General features: G+C 32.5%; 1 protein-coding gene across 1 annotated transcript; it reads left to right on the top strand.

Annotated features, from left to right (window-relative positions):
* The first annotated feature begins 279 nt into the window (after positions 1-279).
* LOC123692678 lies at positions 280-1,461 on the top strand. The gene has a single exon (XM_045637450.1). The coding sequence runs from the start codon at positions 280-282 to the stop codon at positions 1,459-1,461; it is 1,182 nt and encodes a 393-aa protein (XP_045493406.1).
* The last annotated feature ends 15,569 nt before the right edge of the window (positions 1,462-17,030 follow it).

Raw genomic sequence — 17,030 nt, 5'->3', positions numbered from 1 at the left:
TTTTGCATAAAGAAATATTAATATTAATTGATTTAAATGATCTCAAAATTGATCGTAATTCAATTAATAAATTTTATATTTTATATGTGATTCACTTTACTTCAAGTTTTAATTTTTATAGTAATTGATAACATATAATTTTTATTCTGCTATATTTTAATAATTTTTATTATATTGTGTTTTTAATTGATTTCTGTGTGTGTGTGTGATTTTAATAGTTCGAAATTATTGTAATTGGTTAAAGACTTCAGAACTTTAATTACTCTGTACTTATTTAACATGGAAAGCGTTAACGTAATAACAATTCCGAGTGATATGTTAAAGCTTATTCCTCTTTTTGGTGGAGACAAAAGAATTTTGAATTTATTCTTTCGAAAATGTGAATATATAATTAATAAATTTAGAGGGCATGAAGAACAGAATATTTACGTTTTACATGCCATAACTAGTAGATTAATAGGCGATGCCGCCGCGTTATTATCCGAGCGCGAAGATATTAATACTTGGCCCGCTTTAAAGGAATTACTAGAACAGCATTTTGGTGATCCGCGTAGTGAGGATTGCATAAAAATCTCTCTCGAGTCCTGTAAAATTAAATCCGGCGAAAGTTACCTTGAATTTTGTAATAGGATACAGAATATTCGATCATTATTAATATCGAAGGTAAATTTATCGGTAGATACGGAAATTAAACGCGCGAAAATTGCGATTTATAATCATACAGCCCTGAACGTTTTCTTGTATAATTTGCCCGAAAGCATGGTGCGTATTGTAAGACTAAAATCACCTAGTACATTAGAACAGGCTTTAGAAATCGTTTTAGAAGAAGTTAATTTTCACGAGCAATACCAATCGCGCAATCGTACCCACAATAATACAACGCTGCCGAGGCAAACGCCTAACGTTACGGTGCCCCAATTTTTACAAAATAATCCTCAACAAAGATTTAATTTTGGGATACCAAATGTACCTCAAAATGCACAGCAGGCAAAATTTGGTTTTAAATTTACACCTCAACAACCATTTAATAATAACCCACAGTTCGGGTATAGGCCTTCATTCAATCAAAATCCACAATTTGGTTATAGGTCAACATTTAATCAAAACCCACAATTTGGTCAAAGACCTCCTCAAAATAACCACTTTGAGTCTACTGACGTTTCCATGAGGACAGCACCCCCTCGACCACAAAATATAACTCAGCCAGGTTTTAGAGTGAACGAAACCGACTTACATAATGACAATTATTACTATGGCTACAATCCTTACGACTATTCGAATTACTATAGCTATAATCCTTACGACTATACGAATTACTATGGCTGTAATCCTTATGATACGACTTATGAATACGATGAGAGTAAGATTTATACACCCACTGACGATACTCAAGACATTAATGTGCTTCCGTCTGATAAAAAAAATTTTCGAACGAAAGCCTCTACCAAGAAAAAACCGTAGAATCAAATTGCGATCCAAATCTGAAATTGCCACATATTTATATTTCTGAAATTAATTCCAAATTTGTGATTGATAATGGGAAGCAAAATTTAAACGCGGACGCTTTATCTAAAATTAGGGTTAACGCTACGCATTCCGATAATGAAAACGAATCTATGGTTGTTAATATAGGCGATAGAGACAATAGGCCAAGAACGCGTAACGACTCTAGTACAATTTCTATATCAGAACGCGATTCTAGTGAAACGATATCTATTCCCGATCCTGAAACTCTATCGGCGCTGAGTTCTCCTAGAAAGTCACAATTTGTAACGTCGAAATCGGATACAGTTCATTCAGCTAATATTGTAGAATCGTCCGGTATACCCATACTCCATAAAACCAAGTTTATAGAACAAGGTTCAAGGAACGTTATACCGATAGAGATTGGTAAAAGGAAGACTAAGGTCCCTATTAAAAATGTAAAACGCCCTCCGCGTTGTGGTGTTGGCTGATAGTGATGAGGTCCGCACTGGCTCTTCAACTACAACCTCTTAAACATAACCGGAAATTTAGACTATAGTGACGCAATGAGATATGATAAACTTATACCTAAACTTGAAAACGATCAAAATGAAGTCTGAAAAAAAGTCTTATATCAAAATTCTAATATTTTAGATAAGCGTTTAAAAATTGTAGAATCTATGATTAAGGAATTAGCATCTAAGGATAATCATTGGGTTTATACTACTTATGTTGTAAGCCTTTTAAATTTATTTGTAAGTAACTTTCGCACTATTTTTATAAAATTAGGAGAAATAGAGACTGCTCTAGCATTTAGTAAAGTATCCATACTACATCAAGGCATTATTAATTTTACAGAGTTGTTGCAACATTTAGTTATATCTCAAACTGAAAGTTTAGTGTTTAAAGCGAGTGAGGCAAATTTAGTAAAACTAGAAGAAACTATTAATGTTAAATCATATATTAAACAAAACCAGATTACGTTCATAATGGAGGTTCCAATTACAGATAATTATACTTATAACTATTACAAATTATACTCTATACCTATGTACCGTGATTCCGATAGTAAAACCCTTTCCATTTTCCCTAAATATCCTTACCTGTTGGCAAAGGGGATGAAATACTTACCGATCGTAAAACCGTGCCGATCGCTCGCTGCTGGAGAACAATTTCTATGCGATGAACAAAATCAAACGCCTTATCCTGAAACTACTTGCATAGAACTACTGCTTAAATTTGAAGGAAACCCAATGCACTGCGAACAACAGCTAATCAATATAGAGAATGTGAGAATTCAAAGAATCACATCTATAAGTTGGATACTTTTCTCAAAATACAGAAATACTCTGACTCAAATTTGCAATGGTGATGTCAGCAAATATCCTGTCGTGGGCACATACGTAATGACCATCGACGTACCATGTAGCATCGAGATCCAGAATATAACGATTCGCCCTCACCAAGAAATTACTGAGAATGATCCTGTAGAACCAACAAAAGTTATAATTTTGCCGCAATTACCTGTGAATAGAACTCCAATATTATCCAGTACACGTGTACTCAATATGCGAGGAATCAACTTGGACGAAGTTAAATATATGTCAACGATATAAAAGCAATCAGTGTTCAGTGATAGTGAAATGGTTAACAGTGAAAGAAACTTTAGATTCAGTGTTACTTTAGGCTATACGTCTCTATTTTTAATCTTTGTACTTGTAATTCTATTTTTACTTTACTTACTTCGTTATAATATATTAAATGTAATGTGTCTGCGAAATCATCGGATAGTTATTAAAAATGAACAAACCGATAATTTCGCACTTAAGGAGGGAGGAGTTACGCATCCACCCCAACCCTCTGTGTTAGGTTGAGCAATAGCCTTCCGCTGGCCTCAGCAAGACCACCGGAGAGTTCTTGCAATTTAACATAAGCATTCCACATAATGGAAAACATTTGTTTCGCAATAAGGTATCGCTAGTATCATTGCATGTAATTCTGGCATTAACATTTGTGACTCCAAATCGTCCACTTGTTATAGTTAAGTAATTAAATAAGTTTAATTTTAATTTTATTTCTTTTTTTAAAAAAGTCAAATCGCTCCCGCAAAGTTTAACTATCTTTTGTCCCTATCACACAAATTAAAATTTCCTAAAAAGGTTTCTTACACAATGATCAATGTAAACAAAAAAACTTATTCTTATATCGAATAATTATTCCTTACAACTTCGCCCTGAAAGTAATCCTGTACAAATGGAAAATATTTAGCCAATTTTCTTTAATCTGAGCCTGAACATCGGAGAAGCAAACCAGACTTAATCCGATGCACTGCGACATAGAAAGAAAATAAACTTGAGGTAAATAGGAAATACGTATTTAGTAGAGTGAGAGGGCACTGTGGCTGTACACGTAACAAATTGAAAATGGTTTTACGTTGGATAGAATTGAAAAACAGAAAATCCTCTCTATTTTTATTATGTTGCATAAAATATTAAACTTTTTTCGGTTGGAATAAGGCATTCTGATGCGCGGGAATGATAACTCGAACGATGCTCTTAGATTTATCACAGGATAAATGAATCATCAATAGATTAGCTTTCCGCCCGCGGCTTCGCCCGCGTTGTCAAAATCGTAATAAATTATTATATACCTTCCTCGTAAATCACTCTATCTAGCTATTAAAAAAAACCTCATCAAATTCCGTTGCGTAGTTTTAAAGATTTCAAAATAGGGACAGAGAAAGGGACTGTATTAAAGGGACTATGTAGTGATACTATCCGATACTATTCGAAGGAGTGAGGAATGAAATTTTTGCTAAGATTAAAACTCAAAAGGATTTGAACATAATATAAGCAATGTTACTAAAAATCTTTATTCGAATGTAATAAGTCGTTCTTTGTATGACTCCCTGATGTAGCTGCATTTTAGAAAATTAAATCAACAGTGAAACGAAATGCAGTATTTTGATAGAATATTCTACAATAAACTTTTAAGCTATTGCATAGCTTCTATCGCGGGCCTTGAGCGCGGGGACCGAATCGAGAAATTCCGTAACGAAAAACCTCACGCTCCCCACTCCGACGGGCGGAGGTGTGGCTTGAAGGCATAGCATGCAATAGCTTTACCGCGGCAGTCCCCGAGTGCCATACGTCGTTTTTTATATCATCATCATCAGCCCATATACGTTCCCACTGCTGGGACACGGGCCTCCTATGAGGGTACAGGTCATAATCCACCACGCTGGCCAAGTGCGTGTTGGCGGATGACACGTCATGTCGTCGAACTTTTTAGTTCTTGTCGGTTTCCTCACGATGTTTTCCTTCACCGTTCGAGCAGTGGTGATGTTACAACATGCGCAGATAAGTTGAAAAATACATTTATTTCCTGCGCGCTCGCCTGGTCTCGAACCACGGACTTATCGATTCGAAGTCCGAGGTCTCACCACTGAGCCACCACTGCTCTAAACTCTTTATATAATAATTATTATTCCGTGTTTAAATAAATGACGTGATTTAATTTTCATTATCGATAATAACGGGCATTAATCTATGCGTATATACATTAATAATTTAACAATTTTGCTTAAATTTCATAAATTTAAGCGTTGCTAATGGATATGAGTGAGTTCATATAGTAACTTGCAGGTTCTTTGTAATGATAATGGTTACTATAAGCAATGTTTTGCTATTTAAATAATATCTATATAATATAGTTACAACTAGCAGCCCGTCTCGTCTTTATGCTTAGCTTAAAGACAAATGTATGTCTATAATTGTTAGATAATGTTAATAATATACTAGGTTATAATAGTGTTATGATAAAATATAATGTATAGTTTCGTTAAAGCTCGTAAGCTACGGTTTGTATAAGTTCACCACAGAATTAGAATAGATTACGAAACTAATCGCATTATTATTTTTATTGATAAAATTAAGAAATAGAGGTGTAAAATATCATTTAAACAAAGTTTAAGTGGTAGGTAAAGCAGGTTAGAAGTTATAAATAATTATATATAAATTTGTAAAGAATAGAAAAAACAATTGATTCATTACAAACACAAAATTGTAATGTAGGTAACATAACAATTAACACATCATCAAATTCTGTTAATTAAGAATTGATCACAAAAAAGGTTCAAATGTGAGTGCCTACCCAAATTGAAGAGCAATCGCTAATGGCCATACATTTCGGCCAAACAACGTACGACCAATCACCGTTCATTACCAGTAAAAGCGCTATTGCAAACGTGTATTATCACGAAACAACGGAGTCATCGCGAAAGATTAGACAGCATGATAAATAGAGTACTTTATATGTACGAGTATTGTTCACAAAGAGACGGCTGCGGTATTTTTACAGCTCTTTTTCCACGAAGCAAGACCCGCTCCCACGTGGACTCCTAATTAGGGTCGACCACGTGGGTAATTGAATTAAAACATTGCATAATAAACGCTACACTGAGGAGCCGCAGTTTCAAAGGTATCTTGGACGCTAATAATATATGCATATTCCATCCAGTATACAATTAATAATTAATTATATAGAACTCCTTTCACTTTGTACACGTATTTAGTTAAGATTTGAATTGGTTGTTATTTAAACATTTAGTTCAGTGAATTGATCGAAAATAAAGAGTAAACTATTATAACTAACAATTGAATTCTATTAAAGCTCTTTCTTCCTTCACAAGCATTAAGAAACCGCAAGGAGCTATGCGTCTCGATTGCTCGTTGGAAAATAACAAAGCATTGTGCCTAGTCTAAAAAAATTCAATGATAATCCAGTCTATAAGAAGGCTATAATTATCCCAGATTTGATTAAGAGAACATTGTAAGTATCGAGAATATTTTTCCATTTATTTCCTTGTTAAAACGTCTGATATTCTTGGAAAAGATACACTGAAATATTTGTCACCAAAATTGCCGTTTGTTCATTTAATGATTACGCTAAGCATCTGTATGCGTAAACACCAAAACTCAATTAATGAAATAATAAATCTAAAACGTTGTTTATAGTTAAAGGGGACCCGTAATGAATTAAAATACTTTGGGTGTCGGTGGTCGTTTACGAAAAGTTGATGTGCTCAAACAAATGCCCAACGCTGGGTCGCCATAATCATACATTTAATGGTTTCTATAATGACCTCGTAAAGTAGTAACAGCGTGGTTTCATGCCAAAGTCTTTCCCTAAACACAACTTGCCTTTTTTCGAGAGCGTTTTAATTTTTTGTATAAATAATTGTGGAAATTTCAACGTGTGCGCGTGAAGTCGTATAAATAAAATGTTTGGATTTGTTGGCGGGTTTTTGATTACACTACAACGCTGAAATTTCTACGTATTATAATTTTAGCGCTTTTGTCAAATGGAAAATTTAAATGGACAATTTTGCTCTATTGTTGTCTTGAAAACATGAAGATTAACTGTATCAATATTAATCAACGTGTGTATTTTTATTCACAATCTGGAGTGGGGAGTGAACAATGCAAGGTGCATTGCTCACTCCTTCTTAGATTTTATTCATAAGTTCAAAACCTGCTAGGTACTAGGAATAACATACTACTTAGCTAAATTCTTGCTTTTGCACGTGGTTTAGCAACGACCATGCAACACAACTTTTAATTCTATGTTTTATAAATTTCTAATATGACACGAGTTTCTACATATGACACGCCTTACAAACTTTAATGTTTATCAATAATTACAAGAATAATAATTATTATAAAAGTAGTTTCACATAATTTATGCTGAAATTCACCAAACAAAAAAATTAATTTAGTACCATATCCACTATTTACTACGTCTATTTAAAAAAAGTACTTTTTGTTCAAAAATACTTAACCATCCGTTTGTTAATATTAGATTGACATGCCAAAACGTCCATTATTCTGCGTCCATTATTTTATTTCCACTCCGCGGATCCGCCGCTAAATATTTAACACTTATTGCCTTTCGGGTCACATACGAATGGCGCTGAGGTAATTTTTTTATAAATAGGTACTACAATTTGAAAGGGTTTTAGAGTAAACAGATACAAGGTTTATGCATTTACCACAATATAGGGTATGGTTAGGGAGACAATGAAGCCGGGCTAGCAAGGCCATTAATCCCCTCAGTTTGGAAATCATCTGGCCATTGAGCTCAGACTGGAGTTTTAATCCTACTTATCATTGGGTTTTCAATGTTGCTTTTAAAGTATCTGCATCGGATTGTATCGGGAAACCGATCATTGGATATCCGTATTAAGTGATTTGTTTTTAATAGGAATCTACAGTGATAATTTAATTAAATTTAATTTTTATAAAAACATAGACACACAAGATAATTAACAAATTAACTTTGAGGTATTATCAAAATAGTACTAAAATCGTCATGTCGGATGCGGGTACAGGAAAGAGGAAGACCTAAAATTTATTACAAAAAGATATTATATTATACCTACTATTAATTTTCATTACATCAAATATTCTATAGTACTTGTTTAAGTACTTATACAACAATAACAAGAACTTTGTAGCTAACAAGTCTACTCACACATTATGCCTTTCTTGGAAACAAGAAATACAAATAAAACATGTTCCTAGAACATAACTAAGAATAGCACAGTATATTATTATAAAATACTAGCGGTCCGCCTCGGCTTCGCCCGTGGTACATATTTCGTAATAAAAGGTAGCCTATGTTCTTTCTCTGGGCTTAAAGATTGTCTGTGCAAAATTTCATCAAAATCGGTCCAGTAGTTTTAATGAGCCTATTCATTACAATCAAACAAAGTTTTCCTCTTTATAATATTAGTGTAGATACTGTGCTATTTTTATTATCTTCCCAAAAAAAAAGTATAAACGTCGAAAATATATACACTGAAATGTGTTTTTAACTTTAAAACAGTGCAAATAGGTGTACCATCTTTCATGTGGTTTAAATAATTTATGGACTTATGTGTTTTACAATCGAACGTACACCGCTGCTGGCCGATAATTGCACAATAAATAAAATTGATTAATGTTACGATAACTGTACCAAATGAACGATTCAAAATTGTAATTATTTTATATGAATGAATATCATTTCATATTAGCTAAGCTGAGTCAACTACAATTATTATAATTGATATTCAATAACGTAGAGGTTAGGTACGTAGTACGTAACTATAATATTGTATATTGAAATTAACGACACGCAATGGAATATGCGTAAGTACAAAAAAAGTAAATAAATATAAATAATAATAATTTAAAAAGTGATTGCAATATTCTGATGCAATAAACGTTTAGTATATTCCATACAATTATATTGTACGATATTTTATTTAGAGACAATCTCCGTAGGCTACTTTAAGCGTGACAGATCAGAGTGTACCCACTTTGAAGTAGGAGACATAGCCATGGCCCCAAATTCATACACTGAGTTTTAAAGAGACCTAGAATCCCCCCGTTTCACTGCATCACGTAAGATAATTTGCCAATAAGAAAATTACTGACGTTCATACTCTGAAGAACACAGATACACAAATCGCGATAGGCGCACTAAAAAGGCGAACAAATTAAAAACAAATAACAAGGAAAACGTCAGGCGGTAATTTGATCTTTTTACACTCGAACAAGTGACCGATCACATCTCGATTTCACGCAGGAAATCACTCCGGAATGTTTGCGATTCGCTGATTCAGAAATCTGTTTCCTCGTAACTTGGAGTGTATTGATGTTATGACTGCCACGTTGGAGCCGACTCGCTGAATAGGCTGTGGAAAGTGATGAATTGTGGTGCTGTAATCGTGTTCTTTATATTGTTTGTTGGTAGTTCTGCTTTCCATGTTATAAGATGTGTTCCGAATATGTGTGTACCTAATTAAAAAAAAACATTTTATACCCTCATAGGTAGAATGTAGATTGTGTATGCAATGAACATGAAATAGGCTAATATTATATTGATGATAGGTAAATTATAGCTACGTTTATTATTATTAGGGCTGATTTTTCAATCCTTGGTTAAAACTTATTTGTCGAATAATGTATAAAACTCCCATTTTAAAAACGTATTCTAAGTGCTCGTATTTGACAGTTTACGTGACATTTTAATATTGTCGTGTAATACTTTATTGGACGGATAAGTTTTATCCAAGCATTGAAAAATCGGCCCTTAAAGTAAGTTAAATATTTTATTTAACAGATAGAACGTCTTGTCTGTTTTCTTATTATTACATTCTTTACAAGTTTCCAAGTAATAAACAGCATTAAATCACGTTCACTAGAAAATATTTAGAAATTCAACCTTTCTATTTGAGATCTTGTTACTATAATAAAATTCTCAGAAATTCTTCAAGAATTGTTTTACCCTACATTTTATACCAAGAATCGTAGGAAAATGCTTAACGTGTAGATCGGGATAACAAAATATTTAGATGTTACACAAACAACTAACAGCTGAGCCGCGGTTCAATAATAAACAATTAAAATTAAGCAAATCATACAATAACATTAATAACAATTTATTTAATTTCCTCTAAATCACCAAGGATTCATAAACTTTCACGCACATAGATAAGACGCAAGACACATAAAAGTTAAAAATAAACCATTCATCTTCAGCCCGATTTCTCTAAACTCAATCTTTGTGAAAAGGCTTGAGCACTTTATTATCTGGTCAATCAAATGGGGATTTAGGATATCGATTGAACGTATGTAATATTAATAGCTTCCTTGTTATAATGATAAAAGACAAATGTGTGACATGCAGGCATCCTGATTTTCACTGGTAAGGCTTTTCAGTCCGTGGAATCGGGAATTACCGATAGAGAAAAGAAAAAGATTCAAAAGTGTACATAGAAAAAGTTGATCATTATCTGCAAGTTGTTCCATACAACAATTTAAGAGAAAGCGGACTTTTATGCTGATACGTAGTAAGTAATTCGTTTGTCTTTTTTTCATGTCGTAACAGTATGATTAGATTTATGGTATTATCCATACTAATATTATAAATTCGAAAGTAACTCTGTCTGTCGGTCTGTTACTCAATCACGCCTAAACTACTGAACCATTTTCATGAAATTTGGTATGGAGATATTTTGATACCCGAGAAAGGACGTAGGCTACTTTTTATCCGCTAAAAATTGAAAAACTACACAATCCTGGAAATCCCACGGGAACGGTAACTATGCGGGGTTTTCTTTGAGTGCGCGGGCGAAGCCGCGGGTGGAAACCTAGTTTATATATATGGTAATAGTAACGAGGCTAGAGAGCGATCGGCTTCTTTTCACCACGATGGGACATCTCCTTCAAAGCCCTGGATAACAAACCTAATATCTATTCTATAACATTAAATGGAAGTCAATCAAATATACCAATGTTAAACGGGTTGAATTCAAGCGGAGTATTTAACATTCAAAGCAGACTACGGGAAACCTCAATAGATTTCCATATATTGGAAAGTTAAGTCAACTATCTGTACCACAGTAATTAGATCCGCGTAAAGTACCTAGACGCTGTTAGGTTCCAAACGGCAATTAAAACATTGGAGGACAAATTACATTTTATAAGTCTCATATGTTTTACATTCCGTAATAATTCATTTCAACAGTATAATATTATCTTGTCTTAAAATCATGATAATTCAATAGCGATAAATTAAGCCTCTATAGTATAAGAAAAACAAAGTATAATTATTAAACACCGTGGATAATATTATAGGCACGTAGTAAAACCTATTCCCATATTAAAAAATTCTTCATTAAGTTACTGCAATATTTCCGTAAATTCAAAGTAAAGGAAAATTTAAATATAAACAATTATATTTATAGTACTGAGGGTTTAAGTAGACTAACAATAACTACCGTAGTGGATGCAAACTGAAGTATAATTTCAAGTGGTTCTTGCATTTCTTTCTAAAAATAAGTCCGCCTACGCTTTCTCTTCTTGAGGAATTTACAATTATTATTGCTTTAGACTATTGTAATGTCAATGTTTGCAGCTCCTCTTTGTACTTTACAGTTAGTTAACTGGAAATAAAAAATCTTGTTAGAGTTTTTTTGGTATCGAGTATGTTAATCGACGTTATAATATGATAATAGCTGCGCTTTGCGGTTCCACCCGCATGGCTCCGCTCCTGTTGGTCTTAGCGTAATGATATATAGCCTATAGCCTTCCTCGATAAATGGGCTATCTAACACAGAAAGAATTTTGCAAATCGGACCAGTAGTTCCTGAGATTAGCGCGTTCAAACAAACAAACAAACCCTTCAGCTTTGTAATATTAGTATAGAGTACCTACTAGCTATGTACAAATTTCTATCTAAATTCGTTATTCTCAATCAAGTAATTAACTCCGATAGATCTAAAAATTGCTATTATAAATTAGTATTTTTCTTCGATAAAATAAGAATTCTTAGCACGTAAGTATTAAGAATTCTTTAATATCGATGCCAGGTCTTGTACCTCAGTTTATTTTCGATCAAGATTTAATTTATTTTATGAATAAAACAAGAAATAAATTACTAAATATAGATGTTCAAATGTTTGTCAATAGTCAAAAGATTCCTCGAATAAGCCGATTAATGTAACCGTGGTAATAAATTACCCATTTCTAATAATTATTTCAAATAAATAGTGGAGGGTTATTTGTTACAACTGCTTAGTAGCTTCTGGTAATTTGCCTTTTTCATTAGCGTCCTTTTTAAATATCTACTAGGTACATATTTTATTTTAAAATACATAATAATACATAGAGTCGCATATTTAGAGCATTATGTAGTTACTCTATATTAATATTTAAAATTGTAGGCAAATAAGCATATATAAAAAAATGTGTGCGCGTACTAGTGTAGGTACACACTACATACGTAAGAAGTGAAACTTCTTTATGACCTTATTTAAAAAAAACAATTTACTATATGCAACTTTACAGAAATACGTCTAATCACGCGTAGTAGGGATAAGAAAAAGATGGCGCGTAACGGAAAAATGTCACGTGTAACAAAAAAAATGTTACACTAAATTTTCTTCCAACCCCGATAAAAAGTTTCACTTCAAAAATTATTAACATAGCAATATAAACTACTTACGTACTTTGGTAACTTTCTCCAAGCTCATTTACAATTTTCAGTAACTTATGTTATTTTTTAAATGTCATAAGTCTCAATTTATTTCGATTCATGATAAATTGTGCTTATAGCACATTATAGTTTAAATTTAAAAGTGGTATAAACTTTATTCGTCACTAAAGCTTTAATTAATTCAAACTTTAAACAAAAAGAGGGTTACACAAATAGAGGGTTGATAAAAGTTTGAGGCGAGTGTCCATAATTTAAGATCAATAGCTATCTTAAGTTAGGCTTGTTTGCGACCGCTGTGCCCTTGGGAAATTAGACTTATGTATAAAGGACGCAGGCTTACGGGAATTATATATTAAGTGCACGGTATTGTTGCCTAAAGGTGGGTTAACTACATTTAAAATGTATGAGCGAAATGGGACATACCTTACAGAATTTATTTAATCAATGTCTTAATAAATACAAATGACCCGAAATTTTGCGTCATTTGTAACAGGATGGCGGTTCTACAGGGGTCTTAGTACGCAATGACAAAAAGATGGTCAGAACGCTGATACTGTAATATTTTATATTAGATAATCTTAACATAAAATATTATAGTTTCTTCACCGTGTATGACGCGCTTTAATGTTTACGGACGGCGGTGAACGGGTTAGGCTTCTTGTTGTATTATTATTGGAAATGCTTGATTGACCGATATTTTTAATTTCTTCTAGTACTAGATTTATTAATGATAAATTTGGACTTTTTAACTTTACGATCGTTACGTAATATTATTAATGAATTACCTTATGTCAGTTTTTATTCTACGAATCTCGAAAAGTATAAAACAATATCTCGTTAACCTTAACGGTAGGCACACAATTTATTTTCGCTTCCATGAAACCTTGGCAAATACCTAGTATTTTATATTATAGGAACAACAAAGATAAATATATAATTTTACATTTTATTATTTACCCAATGGAATATGGATGGTCATAATTTATTATTACAGCATTATTAAGACTTTATTTTAAACCTACGAATAAACACAAAAATAAGGCTAAACAAACTATAGAGAAATAACATATTTCACAAAAAGCCACGTTCTAATATGTCAGTTATAAACGTTATCCTAGCGATCAAACCGGAAGATCCAGGATTGAATCCCCGGCGCAGACCAAAATAAAAGAGATTCGATTCGAACGCCTCTTTATGTCGAGCTAAATCTATAGATAGGTACGTAAAGGACGTGTCCGATGGCTAGTTGATGTTCACTAAACGTTATTTAGTAAATTACCTACCATTAATTATTGCGTTGATAACTTCGATCATAAATAAAAACTTTGATAAAAATTAAACCAAATTCAGTAATAATAAACAACGGTATTTTATGATCCATGTATACAGAAAATTTACAAAATTCAGCCCAAAAATATAAAATCACGCCATCAAGATAAATAAGCTTTTAAAAATTAAAGTATTAAAATTCAAAAGTCAAATGCTACATGTCGTGTTTATTTCTGAGACGAAAATAAATATGAATTTTCATGGACTTATTGTGGTCACGCACGGCTTAGGGCGGTTTCTTTTTATTGCTCAAGAAATTCTTGCTCCTTTTATGTTAGCTGGTAGTTGGTACTTTATCGTGTTGCATGCTAGCAACCTTCCAGTGGGGCCAATAGACACAAGTTAACATTTATTGCTTAGTGAAGCCCACTATTATCATCTTTATTACTCATAAAATACATAGATTGTATGGGAGCCCTTGTTGGATAATTGTTTTGGGATCTATTTCTTTTATTCGAGAGAACATTTTACATTTTATAAAATGTCTATTATCTAAACTACTGGCTTATTCTTTAAAAATTGCACATATCCCCAATACATAGGTAACATATCCGCAAAAATCTTTAATATTAATATGCAACGAAACCTTAAAAGGTTGTCAGAATATTTTAAAATGGTCATGCCACGGCACGTACTTAATTGATATTCTTTACGATAGTTGACGTGCATGTCGATTAAATTAGTGCTATTGTGCTATAAAATTGTGGGAACAGTAACTTCTAAACGACTAAGGCACTTTTAATAAATCCATAAAGTTTAAATAATTGAAATTCTAGTTTCGTTATTTGGCCTAGAATGGGTTTTAACTCGGTCATCGATTTACTGGCCGTACAATTACTGAGGGAAGTACATATTTATTTGTCAGCAAAATCGCGGCACCCATTAGGGCTCGGGAAATCGTAACCACGCAATAAGGACTTTTGGAAGTTGTAAGAGCTCTCAGGCCTCTGACGTCATGTTTATATTTCATACCATTAAGGAAATGGTCTAAAATAAGACGAAAAAGCCCATATTTTTCGGAGATTGAAATTATTTTATTAGATTAGGTAGTAGAAGGGTAATTTTTTTATAAGGCTTTATTTATCCTTATTTTTTTATATATCCTTTCATTTTCATTTATCTATTTTAATTTAAGGGTTATGAGCTTTTTAGGAGCAATTTATTACCACTATCCTAATCTTCCAAAATGTATTGCATGTGTATGAATTGTGAAGTTGTTTTTTATTATTAAAAAAAATACATAATATACATACAACATTGTAGTTCATTGATAACATATTAATAAACAAAACTTAACAGAAACAATAAATATCTTCAACCTAATTGGAAGATCTTAGCAACAGTTATAATATTATATTCGGTATAAGAAAAACTCCGGAATTTTTTATATTTAAAAATTCCATGTTATTTTCCAGGCGGATATTTTATCAGATCTAATTAGGTTACTGAAGCTAATGTAATTATGAATTCCTATTTTATTTTTCTGTACTTAATTCTTATTTGCTTGACTTGATGTTATTCATGACTTCACTCACGTTAATATTATCATATTATTTTTTTCTCTCGATTATTCTGTCCTTTTAATTATTGTCTGGAAATGAATAATTGGTATCAAGTTAAATATAATAAATCAGAATCTACGTAAGGTAGTGTTAACAAATTTTCAATATAATATGCTATGATGTGTGGTGTCTATATAGTAAGGAAATGAAGTAAAAAAATTAAATTATTAAGACTAGCATACCGCCCGCGGCTTTGCTGCTGCGCTTTGGCTAAAACCTAATAAAATATGTACTAAAACCTTCCTCTTGAATCACTCCATCTATTAAAAAACCGCATCAAAAACCGTTGCGTAGTTTTAAAGATTTAAGCATACAAAAGGGGCAGAGAAAGCGACTTTGTTTTATCCTATGTAGTGATTCTTCATCGCAATTGTTAATAAATCCGCCGCATCCAACTGAAACATACCTATTATTATATAATCTTTAGTTTCATATTATTATTTTCTCTATTTTACATATCATTTCTAAAAAATCGTAAAATAAGTTTTTAGAAAACCTTAACGCGAGGTATTTCAACGCGAGGCAAGATTGGAGGTGAGGTGTGCGGGGCCGTTCGCGTGACACGCGCTCCTCGCGCTCCTCGCGTCGTTTGTTTTTCGTAACGTTAGCGCTATGCCACAGTGTAAAATACTTATATCAAAAGTAAATTGTGATCAATTTTTATTATGTAAGCAATGTAAAAGTGTTTGTGTCAGATTGTAAATATAAAAGTAAATAAAGAAATCATTTACAACTTTATAAACTGAGATAAGTAGGTACTAGGAATTTATTAATTAGCACAACATAATTATGGAAGTACTTGGTGTAACTAATAAATATTACTTGCTGCTACCAGTAGAAGCTTAGAGTATTATATTAGAATAGTATAGAGCGCGTGTATTACAATATAACTACAATACTACAACAATCTACAAAAATGGTCTGATATTATTTCTTCGTAAAATTATAAAAAAAAAAGTTTTATTGAAAAATATAAATATCGCTAATTTCTGAACATTTTCACTCATAACATTTTTATTTATAGTTCTATGACAAAAAGTTACTAGACCAAAATTGTAGAAAATTTAATTTGCAACAAATAATGTTGACAATTTTTTTTTATCAGATTAATAGTTTAAGAGATATATCATAAAAACCATATTAAGCGCTATTTTTAAGATGGCGGCCGTGGGACAAGGGTGGCGACCCCACAAACTTGGTGATAGCTTCACACTAACCCCCCCTACACATCAAAAAAATAAAATGCGTCCTCCTAAAAAACGCAACCCCAAATGTAACTTTTCAATGAACTATAATAACAATGATTATGAACTAACTATTATCATCTATTATACAGTAAAAGTTCCTTATTCGCGCTTCCTTTATTCGCGTTTTCACTATTCGGGAATTAAAAAAATGCGACCCAATTTCTATATTCGCGACTAAAAATTTTTTTATTCGCGGATTTAATAAGTACATACATAATAATAAAATTATTCCAATAGGTATCTAACACAATATCCTTGTCAAATGGACTAATAAGAAAGTAAAATAGATCTTATTACAAGTTAGCCTAAAGTACATAATATTATGTTGTTAATTAATGATATCGCCGAGGCCTTTGACCCAAGCCGCCTTTGTCGCAAGCCGCCT

The sequence above is a fragment of the Colias croceus genome, chromosome 6 (genome assembly GCF_905220415.1).
Source record: "Colias croceus chromosome 6, ilColCroc2.1".
NCBI classification, from domain to species: Eukaryota; Metazoa; Arthropoda; class Insecta; order Lepidoptera; family Pieridae; genus Colias; species Colias croceus.
This window is presented reverse-complemented; position numbering and strand designations above follow the sequence as displayed.